Here is a 26013-nt window from a genome sequence, read left to right on the forward strand (position 1 = left end):
AATTGGGGCGGGGCCCTGAGCGAGGCGGAGCCAATGGGACAGCACGAGGTGCGCTCCAGGTAAAGATGGGCGGCTGGACGCGGGCTTGGACGCTCCGCTATAGGGGGCTCGGCCCCTCCAGTTCCATCTTCTCCAGACTGCCTATCGCATGCGGCAGCAGTCAAGGCGGCACAGAGCTGAGGTCAGTCAAGGGCGTCCGCTGGGAGGCCGCCCCTCGTTCCTCCCACCCGCGCCCGTTTGTCCCGGTTGGCTCCGCTTCCTCCGCTTGGGCCCTCCCTCTCCCAGGCCCCTCGTTCAACCGCTTCCCCTGCCGGCTCAGACTCTTCCCCCACCCTCGTTCCTCCCGCCAGACCGGTGCCGCTTTCCTACAAGCTTCTGGACGGCGAGGCAGCTAGCCCGCCCCTTGTCTTTCTGCATGGGCTCTTCGGCAGCAAAACCAACTTCAACTCCGTCGCCAAGGTCCTGGCTCAGCAGACAGGCCGGAGGGTGAGCTTCTGGAGTCGGCAGGGCCCTGAGGGAAATGGGGCCTGGGTGGGCGGGGCCCTAAAGGAGGCCAAGGTGTGGCCAGCTTCTCTGTCCCCAACGCTTGGAAGCGGCGGGTCTCTCTGATCAGAAATCAAAGAAGAGATTGACATTCTGAGGATGGAGGCCCCAGGGCAGACCCAGGCCCACGATGAACCCCATTCATTCCCTGGTGCTTTCACCCACCCAGTCCTTCACTCATATTGTAGATCTCCGTCTCTGTGCTCCACCCTGACTCAGGCTCTGCTCTCAGATACCTAGGCACCAACATCCTGCCTGCTAAGGGGGCCAGACCCGGCTTGTTCACCAGGGATGACAGGGCCTTTGCACCTCCTGCAGCCGCCCGCCCTGATGTGCTCCAGCTGTTGTCAATTCTTGGTGTCTGCTTTCTCTGTAGCTGCCAGCCAGCTAGGCCAAATGTCCGGAGACGTGGTCACACTCCTTGGGCCTTCTGGCCCAGTGGCTCCGGTTCTTCATCTGGGCCTCCAAGGTCTGAGAACGGGGGTCTTCTCACCATCCGGGCCCTTTTCCCCCTTCTGGATCTCCCCCATCCTGGGCTCTCCACCTCCTTCAGCCTGCAGATCTGCCAGGCTTTCAGCTCTGCCCTGATTGTGGATGCAAGTGCTGCTCCCCCCTCTCCCGCTTCCCCAGGTGCTGACAGTGGATGCTCGGAACCATGGTGAGAGCCCCCACAGCCCAGACATGAGCTACGAGGCCATGAGCCAGGATCTGCAAGACCTCCTGCCCCAGCTGGGCCTGGTGCCCTGCGTCCTCATTGGCCACAGCATGGGAGGCAGGACCGCCATGCTGCTGGCACTTCAGAGGGTAAGCCTTCTCTCTCCAGGGCTTCCTCCTATCCGCTGTCGACCCTGAGCACCCAGCAGGCAGCCTGGAACTCCAGTGAGCCTTGGATGACCTAGTTCCAGATCTAGGAACCTGCCCTAAGGTCCCCAGTCTGCTTCTCTCCCGCAGCCAGAGCTGGTGGAGCGCCTGATTGTCGTGGACATCAGCCCAGTGGAGACCTCGTCCAGCTCAAGCTTTCCAAACTACATCACAGCCATGAGGGCCGTGGACGTGGCAAATGAGGCGTCCCTTTCCAGCGCCCGAAAACTGGCCGATGAGAGGCTCCGCTCTGTTATCCAGGTAATGCACGCAAGCCCCTGCGTGGTGTTGTGGGCAGACAAAGAGGGGCAGCCCCAGGCCTCACACAGAGCCCCCCACCCCACAACTGTGGGACCCCCACAGAGCACGAACTTGCGGCAGTACCTGCTCACCAACCTGGTGGAGGTGGATGGGCGCTTCGTGTGGAGGGTGAACTTGGATGCCTTGGATAAGCACTTGGACAAGATCTTGGACTTCCCCGCACGACAGGAAACCTACTCTGGGCCAACCCTCTTCCTCCGGGGTGGAAACTCTCAATTCCTGCTGTAAGCCAGGCTGGGTGGTAGGGACGGGCATACCCGACTGACCCAGCCCCTCAGCCTGCCTTGGGGAGGGCTGGGGTATGGGTAAGGGGTGCCTGAAAACTGGAAACACCACTGGGCACATAGACTCATGTGGCTCTCTTTCTCCCCCCGCTTGGCCTCTTTGTCCCTCCTTCTCTCTCCACTTTCCTCCTGTCACCCTTTCTCGGCTGCCTTCTCTCTGGTGTTCAGTCCTAGCCACTACCCTGAGATTAGGCGGCTGTTCCCTCGGGCCCAGATGCAGACCGTGCCGAACGCTAGCCACTGGGTCCACAGCGACCACCCGCAGGACTTCATGGCTGCAGTCCGAGGCTTCCTGGCCTAAGGGTTGCTGGCCAGAGGGGACATGAAACCCCAAGTGTCAAGGCTCCATGTCCTGCTCCTTGTTTCTGTACAGAAGCATTCAGGTGGGCACTCCAAGGGCGCAAGGATGCAGAAGGGGTCAGACCTCAAACTTTAATGAATAAAGACACTCCTCCCAAGGTCTTGGGCTGAGCTCTCTCACCGCCAGCGTCCCCACTGACTCAGGGGGAATCGGATCCAGGGGGTCCTGGCAGTTTCAGGGTCCGTGGGAGCTCCCGGAGCGCTCTGGGACTCTCTCTGCAGCTGACTCTCGACCTGCTGCCTCACCAGCCGTTGCATGTCCTCCTGGGGGCCAGGAGAGTAGGGTCAGGGGCCAGGCCTGTGCTTGTCTGGTCCTGCCTCCCGGGCCCGGCCGGCACACCCACCCTACCTCCCACGCCTCCACCTCCTGCCTCAGTCTCAGCTTCTCCAGAACTTCCAGCAACTGGGCCTCCACAGCACGCAGGTTGGCTCTGCACGTTTCCAGCTCAGCCTCCACGGCCCGCTTCCTAAGTGGGGCAGAGAGCAGCCTGAGGCTCAGGCCCTGCAGATGTGGTTCTGGGCCTTGGGGGTGGACCAGTGTGGCCACAGCCCCCTGCCTTGAGACAGTATTCATACAGGTATCTATGCAGCTTTCCTCCCAGGAATGCCAGACTTCCCTGCTTCCCCTTCTGGCAGGACAGAGCCTCAATGGGGAGCCATCCACCGCCCTCCCAACCCCCACAAGCAGCTGCCTCTTACTTGGCGATAGCATCATCTCGCTCCCGGAGGACCTGGTCCAGCGAGGGCTCTGTCTGGGTGTCCCCCAGTGCTTCAGCTGCTTAGATTCTGGGCTCTGCAGTCGGGTGACAGAGGAGGGAGCAGGGGTTTCTGGGTCTTGCCTGGATGAGGTGCCCCACGTGGCCCTTCCGCCCTGACCTTGATCCTGATGCTGATATCAGGAGGGGAAGGGTCTGAGACACTGCCCTGCCCGCCAGTGCAGGTGTGGCCCCCTTCCCACCCAAGGGGGAGCAGAGGGGTGGGGTGTTTGGACCCCCAGGGAGGAAAGGCATTCTTACCCGATCCCTGGAAAAGGGACCAAGTGAATTCAGGACAACTTACCCCTCGAGGGCCCCAGACTGAGAGGGTGGCCTGGCGACTGGGACTCTTGTCAGCGGGGTGGGGCAGGCGGAGGACATGGCCCTTTGCCCTTCCTTCCTGTCCAGGCACTCCCTGTCAGGCCCCACCCCCGGCCGGCTGGCCGTGCCCTTGCCTCCCCTCCTGGAACCCTCTGCCCAGACCCAGTTCTCTCAGCCCCTTCCTTGCCCAGTCATTCGGGCCCTTCACCTCCAGGGGGCGCTGCACTCACGTCAGGAGATGGGGAAGGAGGGTGAGAGCCGGTGCTCAGTGGCTAAGCCCCGGCAGACTGTGACCCTCTGGACTGCAGCACACAGGCTTCTCTGCCCGTGGGATTCTCCAGGCAAGAATAATGGAGTGGGTTGCCATTTCCTCCTCCAGGGGATCTTCCTGACCCGGGGATCAAACCCATGTCTCATGCAGCTCCTGCATTGACAGGCAGATTCTTCACCACTGAGCCACCTGGGGAAGCCAGATGAGAAAGGAGTTACAGCCCAGTTGGCTCCAGTGCTGAGACTGGTGCCCCACCCCCCTGTCCTGAAGAGCTGGCATCTTGGAACCTTGAATGGCATCATCCATATAACCATAACCTTAGCAGAAAACAAGGGAAACAGGTTTAACCGTTCCTGGCAAATTTCTCCTAACATCGTACGAAAAACAGTTCCCATTTGGGGATTCCCAGGCAGTCTAGTGGTTAGGACTCCATGCTCTCACTCCAAGGGCTTAGGTTCAATCTCTGGTCAGAGAACTAAAATCCCACAAGTTGCACAGCCAAATAAAAAAATTCTCCTAACACTTTGAACATCCATCCTCCCTAGCATTATCCTCCAGTATTCCCACATTATTGCTCATTATCCCTCCAATAGTCCCCACATTCTGATCCTGGAGCGTGGATGGGGGTGGGGCGGTCTCGGAATCTCGGTATCCCACAGCTCCCTGGATGCAACCAGTGAGTGCCCAGGTGACATCAGAGATATAAAAAGGGCTTCCCCTTTGAGAGACCTCTAGCAGAGTTCCGTCTTGGGCATTAGACCATTAGACCCTCAGTCCTGCTCTAAACAGTATATCCTTCCAAGATCCCCTCCAGGAAGCTCCCTGCAGACATGACTCCTCCTGGTCCATGGGTCCTGCTCAGCTAGATGCAGCTCCAACAGCCAGACATCCAGTTTCTTTGAACCCCAGTGAAGAGGTAGAACTGAGCTGTACCCCTAAACACCCCTTTTGTGGAAATTTCCATTCAGCATGTTTCCAGAGGAGGCTACTCTGTCATGATCCAGACAACCCCTGCTCTCGGACCTCTGGGTATAATCAGAGAAGGGTGTCGGAGCACAGAGGGCCCTCATCCAGTCACGGGGGTTCCACAGGAGCTTGTCTAAAAATGAGTCCCGAAGGCCAGCAGGAATCAGCCAGAAGGGTTAACATTCATGCCGGGCTAACATTCATGACATTTATTTTAACTTTTTACTTTGAAATAATTTCAAACTGTAATGTCCAAAAAAAAAAAAAAAAAAAATCCTTTTAGGGTGAAAAAAAGTAATGTAATGTACAGCATTGCTCCCAGTTGTCACATCTCTCTGGCCTCCCTCAGTCTAGAACAACTTTGCAGCCTTTCTTTGAATTTTGACCTTGGCATGTTTGAAGATTACAGGGAAGTTATTTTGTAGACTCTCCTGTCCTTCGATATGGGTTTGCTCATTCCTCCCTCATGATTAAACAACTGTTACATATTTTGGGCAGAAATATCACACACAAAGATGCTGTGGGTTTTTTGTTTGTTTCTCTGCGTGGTGGAGCCTGTGGGATCTTAGTGCCCCGAACCGGGATTGAACCAAAGCCATGGCAGTCAAAGCACCAAAGTGCCAAGTCCTAACCACTGGACCACCAGGGAGTTCCCGATGCTATGTTATCACATCCAGTGGCATTTGGAACCATGACTGGTGGTGCTGGTAATGTTGATCACTTGATCATAGTAAGTACTGAGAAAATGAGGTATTTTATGACCATAGGTTTCAGCATCCATTGATGTGTCTTGTCTGAGTTCAAATGGTGATCTTCCAATTTTATCATTTCTTCTGCATTTATCAGTTGGCCTTCTATTATTAATATAAAGAACTTTTTCTTTACCCCTATTTATTAATTTTACTTATGTCAGGTGGACTTATGATATTCTGTTTTATTCAGTAGGTTATAACACATTCCTATCATTTATTTTGATGCTCAGATTGTCCCAGGACTGGTCAGTGGGTGGCCCTTACTGACCTCTTCATTTTCATGTGTCGCATCCTTCTTTGGAACCTTCCGTACTTTCTGGCTCAAGAAGATATTCCAGGTTCACCTTGTTTTTCCCTGTCCCCAGCCCTAGAATTATCGCTTTTGGCGAGAATACCTATTTCTTTTTGGTGGTGAAGTGTGTGTGTGTGTTTTTTTTTTTTACCCCTTCTTAATGTTTAATTAAAATATTTGCTCATAAAAAAAAAAGAGTATTTAGAAACCAAGATGTGGGTATTAGTTGTGCTCAATGCAGTTAAGGTAGTGTCTCCTGCCAGGCCCACTCAGTAGACACACATTTTATATACACACATAAACATACACATTTATACCTTTGCCTATTCCTTCATCTGTGTGAGAGTTAATTTTGTATGTCAACTTAGGCCTGAGTCACTGGATGCCCAGTTATCTGGTTAAACATTGTTTCCGGGTGTGTCTGTGAGGGCGTTTCCAGAAGAGATTAGCATTTGACTTGGTGGCCTGAATAAAATGGGTGGCCCTCCCCACGGTGGACAGGAATCATCCTATCCATTGAGGGCCTGAATAGAACAAAAAGCCAGAGGAAAGGCTGAATTCTCTCTTCCAGCCCGTTGAGCTGAGATCTTGGTCTTCTCCTGCCCTTGGACTGGTACTCACACCAGCAGGGCACTCCCTCTTCTCAGGCCTTTTTTCTCAGTCTGGAACTCCAGCACCCTGCTTTCCAAGTCTCCAGCTTGCAGACAGCAGACTGTGAGACTTCTCAGCCTCCATAATGGCGTGAGTCAATTCCTCATAATAAATCTCTTTCTCTATATTTATCCTATTGGTTTTGGTTCTCTGAAAACCCAAACGAATACAGCTTCCATCTATTGAAAGATAGTTGTCATTCAGACATTCCATTCCAGTCCAGTGGCACTGGGTTCATCCTAGCTTTCCCCCTTTCCAGACTTTTACTCCCTTTCCCACAGTTGTCTTCAGTATATTCTTGTAATTTGTTCAATGTATGTAGCTAATCCGGAGAAGGCAATGGCACCCCACTCCAGTACTCTTGCCTGGAAAATCCCATGGACGGAGGAGCCTGGTAGGCTGCAGTCCATGGGGTAGCGAAGAGTCGGACACAACTGAGCGACTTCACTTTCACTTTTCACTTTTATGCATTGGAGAAGGAAATGGCAACCCACTCCAGTGTTCTTGCCTAGAGAATCCCAGGGATGGGGTCGCACAGAGTCAGACACGACTGAAGTGATTTAGCATAGCATAGCATATGTAGCTAATCCTGTGTGTAGCTAATCCCCTGAGACAACAGGCTGCCCCTGACTTAAATGCCCTCCTTACAAGGGGTCGGGTCCAACAGGGCTGCCTTCCCACCCCACCCCAGTGCTAACTACATACATGGCCCTGGCTGCCACTGGGCTGAGACATCTCTAAGAGATTTTTTTCTGGGGTGGGGGGTGCTGCACTGTATGTGGGATCTTAGTTCCCTAAACAGGAATAAAACCCACACCCCTTGCATTGGAAGACAAGACCTAACCACTGGACCACCAGGGAAGTCCCTCTAAGAGTCTTATATTAATTCATTCCACAGGTATTTACTGAGCACCTAGTATTGCTTCAGGCATGTTTCCAGGTGATGGAAAGCAGGAAGACAGACAAAGTTCCCTGGCCTCCTGAGCTCACATTCTAGGGAAGGGAGACAGACAATAAACAAAAAGTACACCAGATGGTAAGAAATTCTGTGAAGAAAGAGGAGGAGAATAAGAAAAGACTAGGAGACAGCTAGTTTATGTAATTCTGTGCTACCCTAGGGAGACCGCAAATATTAACCTACCACTTAGATGAAAAACAGCCATTCTCATGACTTGGAATAATAATTTTTCCAGTAACAGCATCATTTATGGATTCAAAAGGTCTGTATTTCCAAACACAAGTGAAGATGACACATTCGAGAAAACTATGGGGGACATCAAACGAGGGGCTAGGTATGGCTCATGGCAAGTACAATGAGAAGCACAAATGCAAGTGAAGGGTTTGAATCAAGTTTCACAAACCATGAGCATGGAAAAGAATTGCCTTTAAAATAAAATTAGTCTTAAAAAATATGTGCTTTAAAATCTTTCCATTTGAAAAAAACACTTTCAATATGAAATATTTTCACTAAATATCATAACCAGAGAGTTGCGTGTTTCATCTGCATCCCTAAGTGTTTTAATTAGAATAGTGGGCCAAATTCCTTTTTAAAAAATATCTCGTTGGGAAAAGGAGGGCAATGTATTCAAGCATATTGTCAATTCCATCACCACCCTACCTCCAATATCACGTGCTAAGCAGTGAGACTCTCCCCAGCTGCCTCCTCCAGGCGTCTCCCTCCTCCACCGCACCCCCAGCATGGCTGAGCCCAAGCCACAAGGCTGAGCTGGAAGATGGTTACAGGTTGACGGTGGGCTGGGAGTCTGGAGCCTGGAAGGAGAAGGAGAGCTGCCTGCTGGGCAGGGCCGGGCTTGGTGGTCAAAACAGCTTGGGTTTGCAAGGGCTAGGCGGCTTAGAAACCATGTCACCTAACCCTCAATCCGTGCTGTGCGTTTACTTCTCATCTGAGCCTCATCATCTTATCTGTAAATTGAAATTAAGGCGGGCGTCCCTGATAGGGTCACAGTAAGGGTGAGGCTTACACAATGGCCAGCACTTTGTACAACAATGGGCCGGGGCCAGACTGCGCAGGAGAGGAGAAAGAGGGAGAAATCCTGCCTGAAAGCAGCAGAAAAGCCACAATGGGAGAACACTGACCACACACACACACACACACACTTCCCCCAGCCATGGAGCCTGGGTCAACTGCCCCTTCCTTCTCTGCAGCCCCCACAAGTCAGCCCAAGGACAGTTCTGTTCCCAAATCCTATATAAGCTGCCTTCCGTTCCTCCTCCTGACCCCAACAGCCCCTGGACTTCCCCATCATTGTCTTGTCATGGTCAGGGTGTTTCTCCCACCAGTCTGGAGGACAGGTGATGATTGTCATCATCCCAACCTGGGCACTCAGGTGCTCCAAGGCAAGGGCATGGCTGAGGCAACACCGGCTTTTCCCAGCAGGTGGCAGCAGTTGCCAATATCAGGGATCAGGTGGGCAAGCACCTCCACCTGCACCCTCCCAGCCTGTAAGACGGAAACCCCAAACAGTGCCTGGGCTTAGGGGGCTTCCAGATGCCCAACCTGCCCCTCAGTGCTCCTTTACAGGAACACAGCTCATCCACACGTGCCAATGTTTATCGCTTACTCCACAAACACCCTTTCTGTGCCATCCCTGGGGAATCAACAAGAGCATGACCCAGTTCCTTCCCTTGTGCTGCCGAGTTGCTCAGTCGTGTCCCACTCTTTGTGATCCCATGGACTGTAGCCCACCAGGCTCCTCTGTCCATGGGATTCTCCAGGCAAGAAGAATCCTGGAGTGGGTTGCCATACCCTCCTCCAGGGGATCTTTCCAACCCAGGGATCAAACCCGAGTCTCATGTCTCCTGCATTGCTAAGCAGGTTCTTTACCACTAGCTCCCCCTGAGAAACCCCTCTTTCCCTTTAGGTGTCCCCATCCAATGAGGGGACAGATACCTAACACACACTATATCCACACAGGACAATAAGTGCTGTAGTCAGGATAAATACTAAAATCCCACAAGCTTCATGGTGCAGACAAAAAAAAAAAAAAATTTATCCAGGGGAATTCCCTGGAGGTCCAGTGGTTAGGACTGAACCCTTTTACTACCATGGCCTAGTTTCAATTCTTAGTCAGGGATCTAAAGACCCACAAGCCACAACATGCAGCCAACAAGTAAAGTTAAAGAAACAAAAAGAAAATGTTTCCAGGATATGACCATTTCTCATCACCACCACTGCCATCACCTTTGTCCCAGCCACACGCACAATCGCAGTCACTTCCTAAATACATCCCTGCTTCCTCCTACGTCCTCTTCCGTCCATTCTCCACCCAGCAATCAGAGCAATCCTGCTGAAGTCCAAGATGGATCAGGTCCTCTGCTCAAAACCCTCTGGGGGCTCCCATCCCTCTCAGAGGCAAAGTCAAGGGACACAGTCCCTTCCAAGGCCCCTCCATCTACTCTGACTCCACCTCCTTGGAACTCTTCCTCACCTATCACGCTCCAGGCATCCTCACCTCCTTGCTGTCTCTCTCATATGCCAGGCATACTCCCTGCTCCTGGTCATTGCACCTGATGCTTCCTCTGCCAGAATGCTCTTCCCCCAGAGACCCATGTGGCTCACTCCCTCAAAGCCAGCACCCTAACCCTTCTGTCCTACTTTATCTTCTCCATAGCATATTATCACCATTATATATGTTGTTTGTTTATCATCTCTTTCCTCTCCCAGAACCCCATGAGCACAAGGACTTTTGTCTGTCACATGTCCAACATCTAGAATAACCAGCACATAGTGGATGCTCAGTGAAAGTGTCAGTCGCTCAGGGCTTCCCAGGTGGCGCTAGTGGTAAAGAATCTGTCAATGCAGGAGATGTTAAGAGATACAGGTTCAATCCTTGGGTAGAGAAGATCCCCTGGAGGAGGGCATGGCAACCCACTCCAGTATCCTTGCCTGGAGAATCCCATGGACAGAGGAGCCCGGCAGGCTTCAGTCCATAGGGCTGGAAAGAGTTGGACACGACTGAAGCAACTTAGCACAGCACAGTATATGCTCAATGAATACTTTTTGCTTAAGGGAGTGAAAGTTGGACCTTTGATTGCCTTCCAATCTTGTCTGCATGGTGAAGTTTAACATTCAAGGCCTCTCTCACCGGCCTTATCTCCCACCCATGCGTACCCCTGTGCCTGAGCATCACAGCAGGTTCCTGAGGTTCTCTGGTTGCTCCCCACTCCCACCCCCAGTGTCTGGGCACACTCCTTCTGTCCAGAGTGCCTGCACCACTGCCTGCTGCACGCCCCTCCTTCAACATCCAGCTCGAACATCACTGTCTCTGGGAAGCCACCCTGAATCCCTCACACATTGAAGTTGCGTCCCTCCCACCACCTAAGAGCACCTTAAGTGCAGAATAGTGGCCCCAGAACATGCATTCCCAGCTAATGTTTGATGAATGAATGAATGAGCTTAAGACCTGTATCTATCAGAAAGGTTGTTTAAGGTGAAGGGCACACATTCATTCTTTATTAATTTTTCACACTACCATGCATCTCAGTAAGGGATGCTTGGCATGATACCAGGACTCTCTGAGGGCAGGAGCTGTGTCTCCCTATCCTCTCCCCCACAGGGCCAGACAACAGGCTCTGGGGCTGCGCCCATGACTCACCCCATTGAGTCACCCTGCACATAGGAAAGTACTCTGGACCAGGAATCAACACCCTGCCTGCCACCTGCTTCTGTAACCCTGGACAAGCCCCCCTAGCAGATGAGTCCCGGTCTCGCATCTGTCAAATGGGATACCACCAGACCAGCGCTTGCTCTGTGGGTCACTCAAGATTGAGTTCTGGACAAGTGGAAGGGGTGTGGCTGTCTCTCAGGCCAGGCTACATCTGAGCTAGCCTTGGGCTGGACTTTCCAGGGAAAGAGGGATGGCTGGAATGGTGCCTCCAGCCCGTCTGCCAGCCAGCTAACCTGAGCCCACAGTCTGGGAGAAATGCCAGGCTCTGACACACTTCGCAGCAGGGGGCTGGCTCAACTCCAGAGCAACACCTCTGGCAGCCCCTGGGGAGGGGAAGGGGGAATGCTTGGCTCCAGGTCAAGAGCGTCTGGGCCAGGGCAGGGAGGGGGCAGCTGGGGGTGTGCGAGCGGCCGCTGCTTAACAAGAGGCTGGCAGGAACCTGGAAAGGAGCATCTGCTACTGACTAACCCCCAACCACCATCCCTCTCCAGCGCTGCGAAGATCTTCCCATTAGTCCAGGGGAGCTGGGCCCCTGCTTAGCTATCCTCAGCATCTAGGTAGGAAATAAGCTCTCGGGCTCGGGGCTGGGGATGCAGGGTTGGGAATACAGGGGAAGGAGAATGAGATGGGGCAAAAACCTAGATCTCCTCCCCCCCAAATGGATGAGTTCTTGCAATCTTGCTGAGAGTAGAAACAACGAGGTGGTCGCTCAGCATCAGACTGTGAACCGAGAAATCCTGGGGAAAGAGAGAGCCTGAGCCTGAGTCTGGATGAGATACTAGGGGGAAGGCTGGAGGGGTGGGAGGCACAAAGGCTGGAACTCTGGAGGTTTGGGGAGGGGGGTGATGCTGCAGACCCCAAGGCAATAAAATTAAGGAGGGAGGTGGGGTCTGGCCTCTAGCATAGATTTGAGGCGCTCTGCAGGTAAGATCCAGAAACATTGTCTCCGTCCAGAAGGAGGGATGCTGAGCGGTTGAGTCGAGGGAGGATTGGGATGGGACGGAGCAGGGGCTCTGGGGAGCGACCTCCGGGAGGGATCGAACGGACATCGGGAACGCAAGGGAACGAGGTCCCGGGGGCTGTGACCCTTCAGCCCCTTCGGAGGACCTTAAGAGGGATGCGGAGGGAGCCCCGGTGTCAAGAGCCCCAGAGCGGGGCTCTAGGCAGGAACCCGCCGGGGCGGGGCAGACGCGGGGCGGGGCCGGGCTGGGGGCTGGGCCGGGGTCCCGGGGGCCGGGGCGGGGCCGGGCTGGCGCTGCGCAGCCGCCGGGCGGCCGCCGCGCATGCGGGGCTCACCGGGCTGCAGCCGGCGCCGCTGCCACTCCCGGGAGCATGAAGGACCGAACCCAGGAGCTCCGCACGGTGAGTCCAGCCCCTGCGCGGCGCCGCTGGCCGCCGGCGCCCAGCGCCCGGGCCGCTCCCCGAGCGGCTCTGGCGGCCCCTGGGGCGGTCGCCCCTGCGCCCCCAGCCAGGGCGGGAGCGAGCGGTGCCGACCCGGGGACCCCGACCGCACTCCGGGTCCCGCCCCTCGGACCCCCTGGGGTCACGAGCTCGTGTGAGCTCGGCTCCGGTGGCCCGCGGGCTGGCGGCTGGAACCCGGGGTCCTAGATAAACTTTTCGGCGCCCCCCTTGTTTTCGGAGGGATATTCTGGAATATCGGTGGCGGGACCGAAGCTTGGCCTCTCCGTCGCCCGGCGTAGCAGGTCCCGACCCTTGTCTCCCCCCGTGCCTCCTCACTGACTCTCCTGCTCTCTGGTTTAGACCGACGGCGGGACCTGTGGGATAGGAAGGGGCCGGGGGCGGTCCCCCGTCCAGAGCCCGGCTGCAGGGCGCGCTGCGGAACCCGGCCGGTCGGGTGGGGCCGGGCTCCTCGGGCGGGCGCGGTCTCGCGGGACGGCCGCCGCCCCCATCACCTTCCGTCACCTGTAGCTCCCATCACCTGTGGCTCCCCAGCCGGTGGTGATCGGCAGCTGCTCCTCTCCCCGATCCGGGAGGGGTCAGACCCGCTCTCGTTCCCTCTTGGCTTCCGGGCGGCCGGGGCCGGCGTTTCCAGACCCTTCCTGGGTTCCCAGATGGGATTCCGGCCTGAACCTATTTTTTTCCACCTGTGTTTCGGAGGCCACTGGGGTGTGGCTTCTGGGGCGGGGTTCCGGTGGGGGGAGCAGAAGGATGCGCAGAGGTTTCGAGTCAGAGCCCGCCCTCTGCCCGCCCAGACAGAGACCCCTGCCGCCTGCTGCTTATTATCAAAGCCCCCCGCCTCCCCTGGCCTCTGCTGTTAACCGGGGTGTTCGAACCTCTGCCCTTAAAGATGTCAATCCTGGGAGGGGCTACGGGGCCCAGACCGTGCAGAGTAGGAAATGAAGCCTGCCTGTGGGGAACCGGGACGTCAGGGCTCTAGACCAGGTTGAGGCTCCTCTGAGGCCCTGGCTGACCACCCTGCTGATCCCTTGTGGGGGGTGGAGGTGAGCAGAGTCTCCCCAGAACCCTTCCCCTGCTACCCAGCTTAGAGCCGGAGACCTGGTCCGCTTATATGGAAAGTTCCAAGCATCCTCTGGGCTTGTGACTCCGTGGATGGTCCTCTCTGCCCGCAGCTTCCCTGCATTTGTGCCTGGCTCTCCCCCATGGTACCAGTCTTGTCTCCTGGGCAGCCTGGGGCTGGCATCTGTGCTCTCCTGACTCCATCGCCCCTTGCTCTGGCTGCCAGCCCCCACTCTCCCTTTAGACCTGTATTATTTCTGGCTGAGTGCCCAGCTCCCCCCGTCCAGGGTAAACCCCTGGAGGTTTCAAAAGAAGAAGATGGTCCCTCATGTCGAATATGGTGTCTATAAACACTCCCCCGCCAGCCTTGCGGTTGCCCTCAAGTTTCCTGTGTTGGTAGAATCAGAAGGAGCGTTGTTATCTTGGGGATGGAGGGCGTGTAGTGCATTTGCTGGTGTTTGGGTGCCTGGTGGGTCAGACCAGAGCATCTGTGGGAACCAGTGCTCAGGGGGAACGGAGCCCTTGACGTCTGACGTCTTCTGACTCATCACCTTCATCCCCTCCGCTGAAGGGAAAACAAAGGCACAAGAGAGAGAGAGATGTGGCTGGCATGGCAGATCAAGTGGGATGGGGGAAAGGGGCTTTACCTAGGCCTGAAAACAGTCAGACTTAGACATGGCTGACACCTAAGGCCTAAGAGACATTGGACTGTAGGCGCTTGAAGCCAGGTCTTTGCTCTGGTGTGTGTCTGTGAATCCCTCCCCCACCCCAGCACACACACACACACAGATACAAACGCACGCGCGCCAGCCCGGTCCTTAGGTGATGAGGCCTGGCTTCTCTGAGAGTAATCCGAGGCTTCCTCTCCAGACGTTCCCCCACTCCAGGCATTCAGTGCCCACGCAGGCTGCCCTGCTCGTGTGGGTGGCCCCGTCCCTTAGGAGCTGCTAGCATCCCTGAGGGTGAGCTGGCAGGAGCCCACATTGAGTGGGGTGCAGCTGTTAGTCTAAGGGGGTGGCCATTCCCACAAGTCTTCCTTTGGGCTGCACAGATTCCCATCTAGGAAGTAGGGATGGGAAAACTGAGAACCCAGCTTCTCAGGGCAAGAGGTCACAGGTCTCCTAACTCCGATTCCATATCTGGGGGAGATCTTGAACCCCAGGAACTAGAATCCCCAAGGAACTGAGAGGCCAGTACTGGCTGGACTGGACAGAGGGTGGTGCTTGGGACAGCTGCTTGCACCATCCCCACCCTGTCTCCCCCTCCCTCCCCCCTCCTCCTCCTTCCTCACCCCACGCCACCACATTTGGAAGAAGGAAAGCAAGCGAAGGGAGCTTATTTATAAAAGTCACACTTGGGAAAGGAGCTGGCATGCGTCCTCCGCTCTGCAGGCCAGGCCCAGCCCTCCAGCCTTCTCCAGCCTTCTCCAGCCCTTCTCATCTCTCACGGGGGGCCGATCCTCTCCTGCAGAGAGAGAAGGAAAGGGTCATCCGGGGCCGGTGTGGGGGCCTGAAAGCTCCCGACAGCCCTCGGAGATCAGAAGGGCAACCTGGAGCCTGAGGAGGGGTGCAGATGTGTGCGACCAGAGTGTATAAAACCAGGGGGACTGTGGGGACAGGTGTCCCCAGGCAGCCTCAACCTGGCCAGCCGCCACTTCTGTCCCCCAGTTCAGAGCCCTCCCCACTTTTCTTTCCGAGGACTGCTCGGAGATGACACCCCTCCGTGGGCCCAGAACAGTGTTTATGTATCTCCTGGGCCATGTGAGACACAGTGGGGCCTGAGGCAGGAGCCAGAAGCCAGAGAGAGGAGGGAGCATGGTGCAGTCAGAGCAGGCACCTTCCTGGAAGAAGACTAGGATCACCAGGGGAGGAGCTGGATTTGAACGAGAGGAGGGAGGTGGGCCAAAAGAAGGGCCAAAAGAGTGAGAAAAGGCAGAGGGGCTGGCCATGCCTGGGCCTGACACCCAGGGTCCCAGCTCGCTCACCGGGGCAGCACGCAGGCCTGAGTGGTGAAGCCTAGTGCTCCGTCTGCCGACTGAAGGGACTGTTCGGAGCAAGAACAGGCAGGTGGGTGCCTTAACCTCTCTGTGCTCATTTGTCTGCATAATGGAGCCTGGAGCCAGCCGCTTCACCCTGCAGAGCAGAAGAAATGGGGGTGTAAGAATAGACCCAGGCTAGGGGCCCTTCCTTCCTTCCCATCACCTCTTTGGGATTTCTTAAAAAAAAAATTAATAATAATAATGAATTCGGGCACATGTTCATCTGAGGTGCAGATGGCATCCAGGGACTATCTAGTGCAACTTCCTATTTTACAAAGTGGGAAACTGAGGTTCAGAAAGGGCCAGGAGTTTATCTCAGGTCACACAGCTCCTGGAGGGAGGCAGAGCACGGCCCCTCCCCACACCCTGAAGCTGCTTCCCTGAGTTGTGCTGGGGCCCTGCTAAGGTGTAGACTGGCAGAGGCGATCTGGTGGGGGGTGGGAGGGTGGTTTGCAGGTTGGGGAAAAGAGGAAGGGGTCAGAGAGAGAGTCCTTTCTTTCTGGACCTAGCTCAGTCTCTCGCACACCCCTGACTCAGCTCTGGGCCTCTCTGCTTTAGTGAGATAGGCTTTGATTAGTCATTAAAAAGAAGGGGAAAAAAAAAATAGCCCTCGAGACAGACAACAGCAACTCCTGCTCCAGCAGCAATGAATCAACCCTGCCTGCTGGCCGGCCGCCATCTCCCGGGATGGGCCTGGAGGCTGCCTGGCCTCCGCACCTCTTGGAGGAATCACACTCTTATTTCCAGGAAGGGATTGTGGAATCCTGGAGCCTCTGCCCAAAGAGACCACCAGGACTGCGCAACAGGGGCTTCTAGTGGGGTCTCCTCCCCGGTCTCAACAGGTCCCTGTAGTAGGGGCGGTGCTCACTCCCTCCCTGACTTCCTTTCCTGATTGCTCAGGCTGTGGTGATGAGACCGGAGCCAAGATAGCCAGCTGGCCAGAGACCAGGACAGTGGTTCCCAATCCTGGGGGGCTTTAAAAAAAAAACAAAAAACTTAACCTCACCAGCGCCATCCCCATAGATTCTCATTTGGTCTGGAAGCTGTTTGTTTAAAAAAAAAAAAAAAACCCTACCCCCAAGGGACTCTGTTGCTGGACCAAGGTTGAGAACTCCTGAAAGATAACTAAAAATGTGCATGCATGCTCAGTCATGTCTGACTCTTTGTGACCCCATGGACTGTAGCCCACCAGGCTCCTCTGTCCATGGGATCTTCCAGGCAAGAATGCTGGAGTGGGGTGCTGTTTCCTCCTCCAGGGGATCTTCCCGATCCAGGGATCAAACCCACACCTTCTGCACAGGCAGGCAGATTCTTTATCACTGAGCCACCTGGGAAGCCACGAATTAAAAACACCAGGATCAAAAAACAAACACCAGGACCAATTGGATGTCTGTCGGATATGAGAGGAGGAAGAGTGTGGATGCCCCCCAGTTTCTGACTTGGGAGACTCTTTAAGAACAGGGCTCTGAACAGGGGGGTTGGTTCAGAGAAAGGGGCTTAGGAGGAAGAAGTGGAACTTAGTTCTGGCCAGCTGGTTGGCAACGTGCCCATGTGATGTCTGGCGGCAGGGGTGGGGGGTTGTCCGGAAGACAGTTGTACCTCGGAGCTTGTAACTGCCTCACGACTCCAGCTGCCGCCTCCACACCACAGCTTCTCCAGTCCCCGACTCTAGTCCAGCCGTCTTTCCGGAGCTGTGACTGCCACTTTGAGAGGGTTGGCCGATTCCCAAGGGAGCTGGGGCTGTAATCAATCAGTGCCTTGGCATAGATGGGGATAAAGTAGGAGGGGGCAACAGAGGCATAAACCATCAGATTCTCACAGACTGGGACAAGGATCAGAACAAATGAAGATCCTTCATTTGAGCCCAAAAGCCAACCAAGTAAACAGGGAGGGAAGGACTTCTTCCTTGGCAGGAAGAACTGTGTGATGATTTCTGTGATCTCTGGCTGCATTAACAGAGGTCGACTTTATAGAAAGAGGGAGATGGTGGGTCAGCTCTTTGGCCCTGCTCAGACCACAGTCAGCAACAGATTCAGTTTCTATCTTGTACTGCTGGAGAAGACAGACTAAGTGGAACAAATCTGGGGCAGGGGTTTCAACTTAAAGCCTCTGGGAAGGATCTGAAGTGGAGGGAACTTGGTCAGCTTGAGAAGAAAAAACCAGGGAGGACGCAGATGCTACCCTCAGATCTCTGGCCCTCAGATTTCTGGCAAGGCCAGCCCAGGGAGGGGGGACCAACAGGTTCTTTATGGCTTAGGGCCAACTTGTAGGAAAGAGAAGGACTTTCTAACAGTTGGGGCTGCCCCAGATAGACAGAAAGGCCTGGGGGAGCTAGCGAGCTCTCCACCACTGGAGGGGTGAAAGCTGTGACTAGAAGCCGTGGCCGAGGTGACTTTTCAGGTCTCCCGGGGTTTGAGAGAGTGTCGCAGTGGCTCCAGTAGGGATGTGAATAGGGTGTGGGGAGTGAGAGGAGCGAGATCCCATCCCTGGGGAGATGAGGAATGCTTCCGAAAGAGATGGCATCTAATGAAGAAGGGAATGTCCGTTTCACAGAATCAGCACTGCAGACAGGGGGAGCCGCCTGGGGATCACAGGGAGGACAGTGGGAAGATTCTAGGGACGGGAGATGGTTATAGGTGGGGTGTGCTGGGATCAGATTTCAGACTGGAGCAATGAGATGAAGTGGGGGTGGGTGGAGGGGTGAGAGTGGAAAGAGCCCTGAGGAGGAAGAAGTAGCACTTGGAAGGGATGCCCTGGGAGCATCCACTCTCGGTTTTGCTCAGAGCCATGGTTGGTTTGACCCAGGCTGTGAGGTCAGGCCCTAATGTATTTGTGTGCCTGTGTGCATACTCAGTCATGTCTGCCTTTTTGTGACCCCATGGACTATAGCCTGTAGGTTCCTCTGTCTACGGGATTTTCCAGGCAAGAATACTGGCATGGGTTGCCATTTCCTCCTCCAGGGGATCTTCCCAACCCAAGAATCGAACCTTCGTTCTCCTGCGTCTCCTGCATTGGCAGGCAGGTTCTTTACCCCTAGTGCCACTTAATTGATGGAGAGCATGGAGGAGGCTGTGGCATCTCCCTGCCACCCTTCTGTTGGAGAAACTATCCGAGTCCAGCCTTTGTACACGGAGGCTGTGTAGGGAGCAGGTCAGAGCTGGCTGGATGCCTGGAGAAGACAAGTCCATTTTGCAGGTGGGCAAGCTGAGGCCCAGAGGGGGGCACCAGCCCTGGGGTCCCAGTCCCCAGCAGTGGCTCTCATCTCTGGTGACTCAGGCACCCTTGTCTTGGGCTCCAGCTGGCCATTGCTCCCGGAGGGAATGGGGCTGGAATATTCTCCTTCCACCTCCTCCCGTTCCCTGTCCTCTGGGTACCGGAATGACAGAGAGGCCAGGATGCTGAATGGCAGGACCTCCCGGGGACACCTCCCAAGCTGGCCGACTGCCGTGGAGAGGGCCCTGGGCACCTCCATCACACCCTGCCTCGGTTTCCCTGTGGAGTGCTCCTTCTCCAGCTCAGCTTCCAGATTCTCTGTGGCTACGGGTGGGCTTGGTGGGGGATGGGGACCACCTGGTGGCAGCCACCGGCACTTGTGGGAGCGGGGACTTATTTTAGCTGCTGGGGGAGGAGGTGTGATCTCTTGATGAGAGGGGCCGCCTCCATAAAGCTCCCAACCGGCCCCTTCTCTTGGTTGGCCCCACTTGGGTGGGGTGGTGGGACCCCGAGAGCCCCAGTCCTTTGCAGAACGTGCTGCGGTTCCCCATCCATCCTGGGCCCGCCTTCCCCCAGCAGAGCATCGCTGTCCCCATTTCACAGAGGAGCAGGCAGACCCTGAGCGAAGTCCCTGAGCCCATCGGTGTCTGTCTGGACACGGGACCCGGCCCCTTGGGAGCCGGCGGGGGCCCAGCGCCCCGTCCCCTCCCCCTCTGCCTGCCCGCATCCTCACGAGAGAGCATCAAGGTGAGGGCCACTGCCTCCTCCCCGTGGGGCACTGAGGATGAGGGGGCAGGACCCAGCCCTAGCACCCCAGGTGCCCGTCCTACCCTGAGTAGCCTGGCCTTGGCTGTGAGAGACGTTGGCCTTGCCTGCAGAGTGGGCCGACCCTGACTGACTCCAGGTGTGAGACAGACAGTAATGAGCGTGGCTGGCGTGCTGGGAAGTCAGAGATGTAATTACCTCCAACCCTGTGATGGGCTGGCGTTTGTGCGGCGGCTCCTGGGGCTGAGGGGCAGAGCCGACACCTGCGGCTGAGACCCAAGGCAGGCCCCGAGCCAAGTGACAACATGACCGGCCTCTGGTGCCTGTCAGACCCAACTCTGCACCTGGAAGGAAAGAGGATCAAGGTCAATGCCAAGACTAACAGGGAGAGGGACTTCCCTGATAGTCCAGTGGCTAAGACTTCATGCTGCCAATGCAGGAAACCTGGGTTCCATCCCTGCTCAGGGTTCTAGATCCCACATGCCACAACTAAGACCCAGCACAACCAAATAGATAAATAAATATTTAAAAAAAAGAAGAAAGACTAACAATAGAGGTCTCCAAGCAGTCTGAGGGAACAGGCCTGGAGGCTCCCTGAGCCCTCCATGGGCAGTAGCTGTCAGGCCAGCCTGGGTGCTGTGGGCGTGACCCATATCTGAGCCGTCCTACTTTTTGGCAGAGAGGTGTTGGTGGTGCCTAGGCCTAGGGGCTTCTCTGGTGGCTCAGTCGGTAAAAGAATCTGCTTGCAATGCGGGAGACCCAGGTTTCATCCCTGGGTGAGGAAGATCCTTTGCAGAAGGGAATGGCAACCCACTCCAGTATTCTTGCCTGGAGAATTCCATGGACAGAGGAGCCTGGTGGGCTGCAGTCCATGGAGTCATAAAGAGTCGGACATGACTGAACAACCCCAGGGATGTTCCCGGTCTCACTGGGGCTGGGAGCTGAGGGTGCAGCCAGGCCTTGTCCCTGCCAAGGGGATGGACAAGGATGGCCGGGCCTCAGCGCTCCAACCGAAGAGCCTGCACTATGGGGATCCTGGGCAGCTTGGGCTCCCAGGTCCCATGGGACCCAGTGGTCCTACCACAGGGGCGCTCATGTGTGTCCACCCCGTGCAGGCCAAGGACAGCGACGATGATGACGACGTCACTGTCACAGTGGACCGAGACCGCTTCATGGATGAGTTCTTCGAGCAGGTGGGAGCAGCACCCCCGCCTCTCCCCAAACACCGGCAGTCCTGGGGCGGCCACGTCTCACCTCTCAGCCGGGCCCAGGGCTCTTACATACCTGCGCCTGGGCTCAGCAGCCCACGGGCACTGAGTAGTGAGCCCATTTTGAGGGTAACTAGACTGAGGTTCAGTGGGAAGCAAAATTGGGGATTGCCCACTCCTTCCCACTCCCCCAGTCTAGAAGAATCCTTGGATCAGCACTGCCCACCCCCCTCACCACACACACACCCCTGAACCTTGCCCAGCCTGGCCCTGACCTCCAGCCCTACTCTGGGCCCCAGAAGGCCCCTCCCTGGATTTCCGCCCCCAGAGCACCTGGCCTTGGCCCACAGGTAGAGGAGATCCGAAGCTTCATTGACAAGATCTCGGAGAACGTGGAGGAGGTGAAGCGCAAACACAGCGCCATCCTGGCCTCCCCCAACCCTGACGAGAGTGAGTGTGTGGGTGTGCGGGGTCGGCGGGGGGGGCGCCCAGGCCTTCAGGAAGTCGCTACAGCCAGGGAAGGGACACCCTGCCTTGCTGGCCAGGTTGGGGAGGGTCAGGAAACAGGCTCTCAGGCCTGGGTCGGGGGCGGTTCAGTGCTCTTAATCACCTGTGGGGTGCCTGGTGGGAGGGGCGGGGTCAGGTGGCTGGCCCCGCCCTCCCCGGGTAAAACTTGGCTGCTTTCTAAGACAGCCCTGGATTCTGGGAGGGAGGGAAGGAGGGAGGAGCTGCCTGTGATCAATAGGAGGCGTCCCAGCCCAGCCCTTCCCTTTCTATCGCCTCCCCGGGGAGCAGATGGCTGCTCTGAGGCATCAGCGCTGTGGGAGGGCAAGCCGGCCAAGCAGGCAGAGTTTCCGGAAAAAGCTGGCGGCCCTGGCACTCGGCCACTGGTGCCTCAGAGCTGGGCATTCTCAGGGCTCCAGGAAGTCACCTCTCTCTCCCTCTGCACAGGGAACATGTGTGTGTCTGTTTCACTCTGTCCCCAGGCGGGTCCCCCTGACCTGTGGAGGCATTGATTACTACTACACTAATAATGGGCCAAGCTGACAGCATGCTGGCCTGGGACCCCTCTCCCCTAGAGGGGGTTCACCTTCAGCCCAGGGAGGCAGTGATGGGCCAGGGCTCAGGCCAGCCACCTGGACTCATCAGATTGGGCATGTGTGCCGCCTGCCTGTTCTCGCAGGTTGCTCACCTCCCCTCTCCCTTCTCCAGCTCCTTTGGAAGGCCCCAGCCCTTGGGGCCCCAGGACAGAGCATGGAGCAGGGTCCAGCTGCTGCCCAGGTGTTCAGGAGGAAGGGCCTAGGGCCCATAGCCCCCCACCCAGGCACCCAAGGCTTGATTCCGTTCTCAGTTCCAGCACTGCCTCTCTATCCGTGGCCTCTCAACCCCAGGCCCACAGGCATCCTCAAGCACCCAGAATAAATCTCTCCACGGCCCCAAAGTGTGTTTGGACCTGATCCCAGTGCCACACCAACCAAGCCCAGTGCCAGGCCCTTGAAAGGCAGAACAAATCAGCTGGGAGCCAGGGAGACTGAACCAGGAAGGGTTGGAGAGGAGACCCCCCGGAGCAGGGCATAACCTCCGGTGTGGTCCTCAGGTCGTCCTGGCTCCCCTCCTGCCCCACCTAGAGGTGTGTCAGGGATGGCGTCATGTGACATGGTTTGTCTGCATGCCCACATGTATCTGGGTCAGCGCGTGTCCCTGGTGGGTCACTCCTGGTGAGGCTCAGGAGGGGGGCTGACTGTGGGGTGAGACTGTAAAGAGCTGGATTTGGCCTCTCATCTGCCAGAAGATGGAGCAGGCGGAGGGTGGGGTGGGGAGACGGAGTTGCCCTGCTTCCAACCTTAACTGTGTTGTGTCAACTTCATCAGATATCAGCAATGACCAGTTCAGAATTTGCTACCTGTGAGCTGAGCAGTCAGGACCTGGCACTTTCCAAGGAGGGAGGGGCTCCCCATGAAGGGTTCTGGGCAGAGGCGGAGCAGGGTTGGTGAGGCATCACAAGGAAAGTTGGCAGGAATTGGGGGGCTTTCCCGGGCCAAGGCTTGCTCTGCCTTCTCTAGGGACTGCCATCCGGGCTGGGCTATTTTGGGTCTGAGCAAAAGAGGCTGAGACATCACAGCAGCTGGTAACCGAGCTTTCCTTTGTTCCTACGAATAAGGCGCATGCACCCCCGCTCCTGGAAGCTCCCACTCCCCCTCACTCACTCAATTGGCCACTGTCAATGCCCCTCCTGAGGCCCCCCAGGGGAGAAACCCCAGCCCCAGAAGCAAGCACTGGATGGATGTGAATGGTTGAATCCAGAAGTTCAGTCCTGGTTTCTCCAGGGGGTGCAGTCTTGTGGGGGTGTGCCCTGAGGTGGAGCTCCACCCAGTGCTCCAGAGGGAAGCAGCCTTCTTGCCCCACTTTGCCAGTGAACCCCTCCCAGGGAACAGGGCAAGCTGGGCACTCCCTTAGCTTCTGCCAGCTTTAGGGAGATGGTTCCAGTTGGAACAAGGGCCAGAAACTATGCCACCGCCCTCCCCCAGCTCCACCCTCTCTCATAGGCCCGGCCACATGCTACCTCCAGAGCCAACCGTACCCCAGGAGTCCCCTCTTCAGCTCTTCTCTCAGCTCCCACCCAGGCCAGGTGCCACTCACCTACCGGGCCCTCAGTAGTTAGCCTTCGCTGAGCTCAGACCTGGGGAGCAGGGCTTTGTGAGTAGAACAGGGGCTGCCCTGCCTAGGGTGCTCGATGGGGCTGGCTTCTGCCTCCTTGGCCCTTGGCCCCGTCAGCTCTTCAGCTGGGTGCTTTGCGCCCTGAGCCACCAGGTAGCGCTAGGTGAGCCTGCTCCCCCCACCCTCGACTCCGGCAAGTATCAACTAAATGTTCCCCAGTGCCAACTCCAGCATCGCCAGCTGCTCCACAATTATTTCTGCCTTATATTTAGACCCATCTGTTATCTACAAGGGGTGGGGGGAGCCAGCTCCTTGGAAGGGAGCTCCTTGGAAGACAACACGGAAGGGGTGAGGCTGCACCTGGTGTGGGCCAGCCCGGGATTGGAGGGGCAGGCAGGGCCTTAGCCAGGGGACAAGGGAGACCCAGGGTCTGCCCAGAGCCCCTCCTCAGGCCTCCACAGGGGAGCCCAGGGTGTCTACCCCCACCCCTTCTACCTCCCTAGAGACAAAGGAGGAGCTGGAGGAACTCATGTCCGACATAAAGAAGACAGCAAACAAAGTCCGTTCCAAGTTAAAGAGTGAGTCTGGGGTGTGAGGGGCACTCTGGGCCTGCTTCCCCCACACTGCCCAGGGGGTTTCACTGACTCAGAGGGTTACACTGGGTCTTCCTTGTGAGGGTGCCACCACGTGCCATTCACTCGGCAGCTACCCGGAGAGGCCTGTTTGTGCCAGGCTCTGGGCCGGGCCTCAGGACCGGTGTTGGGGCTTCCTCTAGGGAGTGTTCCACTCTGGACAGTGTCCCCCACTTAGGCTAAAGAGGGTTAGAGGAGTGGCTGGTACTGCCTGGTCCCACGCAGGGGGCCCCATGCACTCCTGGGAGCACAGGCATGCCTGCCCTGGAATGCAGGGGTCACGTCCAGCGCCCTGTGGTTGTGGCCACCTGCCCCGCCCCCATGGCATGCTCCGCCCCTTGTTCCATACACAACCTTCGTAATCAGGACGGGGTGGGCTTGCCCTACGAGGCTTAGCACATAGTAGGTGCTCACACTCACACACTTACAGATACACAGCTTAGTGTGTGCCTGGGGCCTCACAGCTGAGTGTACATGCACACACCCACACATCTTGCCTGGAATAGCCTTTGCCGGCCCCTCCTGCATCGGTGCGTGGCGCGGCCCCTTCCTCTGCTTCCTGTGTGACCCCACTCAACAGACAACACGAGTCCCTCCAGGGGAGGTTTCGAGCCCGATCCCGGGTGTGTGGGCGGCGAGGCAGCGGCGAACGGGGCAGTTTATCAGCAGCCGGCTGTTCCCCAGGCATCGAGCAGAGCATCGAGCAGGAGGAAGGCCTGAACCGCTCCTCCGCAGACCTGAGGATCCGAAAGACACAGGTGTGGGCGGGGTCTCCGGGGCGAGTAGCCGGGCGCCTGAGGCTCTGGGGCCCGGGTGGGGCTGGGGCTGACACCTGCACTCCCGTCTCGGGCCCCCAGCACTCCACACTGTCCCGGAAGTTCGTGGAGGTGATGTCCGAGTACAACGCCACGCAGTCTGACTACCGCGAGCGCTGCAAGGGCCGCATCCAGAGGCAGCTGGAGATCAGTAAGCTGGAGGGGCGGGGCCGGGCGGAGGGGCGGGGCCAGACTGCCGCTGACAACTCTGGGGAAGGGCCTAGCTCAGTTTGACCCCTGCTCGCAGCCGGCCGGACCACGACCAGCGAGGAGCTGGAGGACATGCTGGAGAGTGGGAACCCCGCCATCTTTGCCTCCGGGGTGAGTGTAGACCCCTCCCACCGGGGTCCCGGGTGTGTGTGCAAAGTGCTGGATCTGGGCGGTGTTTGGACTCTGTCACCGGTGAAGCAGGTTTTAGAAAAGAGAAGGCTGAGTCCCGGAGAGGGCAAGGGACAGGCAGAGGTCCCACGTTAGTGGCAAAGGTGGAAGTAAGACTCGTCTCCTGGTTCCTCCCAGTCGGGTCGGCTTCTTGCACCCCGTGCTCACTTGCCACCAGCTAGGGGCTCCTTCCACCATCCTGAGGACCCTTCCCCCCGCGAGGGCACGGTACCCTCGGCCTCTTTACATTCAAGTGAAGCTCTATGTGCTGCCATGCAGGGGAGCTTCCTGAAGGAGGTGGCACACAGGTAGAGAAGGCAGCCTGAACATGTGCTTCTAGGAGGAGGGATCAGCTACATTGAGTGTGGAAGGAAGAACAGGAGGAGAGGTTTCAGGACAAAGGCCATTCAAGGCCTGGGTCCTTGGCGCAGTCATCTTGGGCTCCTACAGCACCGGTGGTGAGAACTACCACTCAGCTGTTAACGGTGTGCAGACACAGGTGGGGACTGTTATTAGCCCCATGTTACAGGTAGGAATCTGCTGGTAGGAAATCAGGTCTCAGAGAAATTCGGTAACAGCTACTAAGAGCCTGGACTTCGCCAGTGGCTCAGTGATAAACAATCTGCCTGCCAGTGCAGGAGACTTGGGTTCGATCTCTGGGTCGAGAAGATGCCCCTGGAGGAGGAAATGGCAACCCACTCCAATATTCTTGCCTGGGAGATCCCATGGACAGAGGAACCTGGCAGGCTACAGTCCATGGGGC

General features: G+C 56.8%; 2 protein-coding genes and 2 long non-coding RNA genes across 8 annotated transcripts in view; 2 read left to right on the plus strand and 2 right to left on the minus strand.

Moving 5' to 3' along the window:
• ABHD11 (abhydrolase domain containing 11) lies at positions 1 to 2467 on the plus strand. The gene is made up of 6 exons (XM_020896850.2): positions 1 to 181; positions 351 to 486; positions 1174 to 1347; positions 1495 to 1665; positions 1768 to 1949; positions 2178 to 2467. Exons 1-6 carry the CDS (start codon positions 66 to 68, stop codon positions 2308 to 2310), a joined length of 912 nt encoding a protein of 303 aa, XP_020752509.2. The 5' UTR covers positions 1 to 65; the 3' UTR covers positions 2311 to 2467.
• LOC110139216 (uncharacterized) lies at positions 2428 to 13248 on the minus strand. Of its 3 annotated transcripts, none has more exons than XR_002314440.2 (5): positions 13005 to 13248; positions 3676 to 3905; positions 3069 to 3162; positions 2719 to 2836; positions 2428 to 2633 (listed from the first exon to the last, which is right to left on the minus strand). It is a non-coding gene; the product is annotated as an uncharacterized lncRNA (long non-coding RNA). The 3 variants fall into 3 exon arrangements; XR_011485273.1 differs by having other exon boundaries at positions 2741 to 2836; positions 12989 to 13248; XR_011485272.1 differs by having other exon boundaries at positions 2741 to 2836; positions 13005 to 13245.
• Positions 12321 to 26013, plus strand: part of STX1A (syntaxin 1A) — a 17841-nt gene continuing 4148 nt past the window's right edge. The window contains exons 1-7 of one of the 2 annotated variants that reach the window (XM_070460224.1): positions 12321 to 12427; positions 20675 to 20752; positions 21118 to 21217; positions 23929 to 24003; positions 24742 to 24815; positions 24915 to 25023; positions 25120 to 25193. In XM_070460224.1, the coding sequence (XP_070316325.1) occupies positions 12398 to 12427; positions 20675 to 20752; positions 21118 to 21217; positions 23929 to 24003; positions 24742 to 24815; positions 24915 to 25023; positions 25120 to 25193 (540 nt within the window). In that variant the 5' untranslated portion in view covers positions 12321 to 12397. Of the gene's footprint in view, positions 12428 to 20674; positions 20753 to 21095; positions 21218 to 23928; positions 24004 to 24741; positions 24816 to 24914; positions 25024 to 25119; positions 25194 to 26013 lie in introns of both variants that reach the window. The other variant, XM_070460225.1, reaches the window with a different exon arrangement.
• LOC110139214 (uncharacterized) lies at positions 14864 to 20092 on the minus strand. Of its 2 annotated transcripts, XR_011485274.1 has the most exons (4): positions 19758 to 19894; positions 17181 to 17338; positions 15528 to 15675; positions 14864 to 15007 (listed from the first exon to the last, which is right to left on the minus strand). It is a non-coding gene; the product is annotated as an uncharacterized lncRNA (long non-coding RNA). The 2 variants fall into 2 exon arrangements; XR_002314439.2 differs by having other exon boundaries at positions 17181 to 20092.

This window comes from Odocoileus virginianus, chromosome 33 (genome assembly GCF_023699985.2).
Source record: "Odocoileus virginianus isolate 20LAN1187 ecotype Illinois chromosome 33, Ovbor_1.2, whole genome shotgun sequence".
NCBI lineage: Eukaryota > Metazoa > Chordata > Mammalia > Artiodactyla > Cervidae > Odocoileus > Odocoileus virginianus.

Excerpts from the sequence above, each read along its gene's own strand:
- ABHD11 (XM_020896850.2), top strand. The coding sequence starts at position 66 with ATGGGCGGCTGGACGCGGGCTTGGACGCTCCGCTATAGGGGGCTCGGC. Across the intron at positions 182-350 it reads CAAGGCGGCACAGAGCTGAG|ACCGGTGCCGCTTTCCTACA; the intron begins GTCAGTCAAGGG and ends TCCTCCCGCCAG. Across the intron at positions 1,950-2,177 it reads GGAAACTCTCAATTCCTGCT|TCCTAGCCACTACCCTGAGA; the intron begins GTAAGCCAGGCT and ends TCTGGTGTTCAG.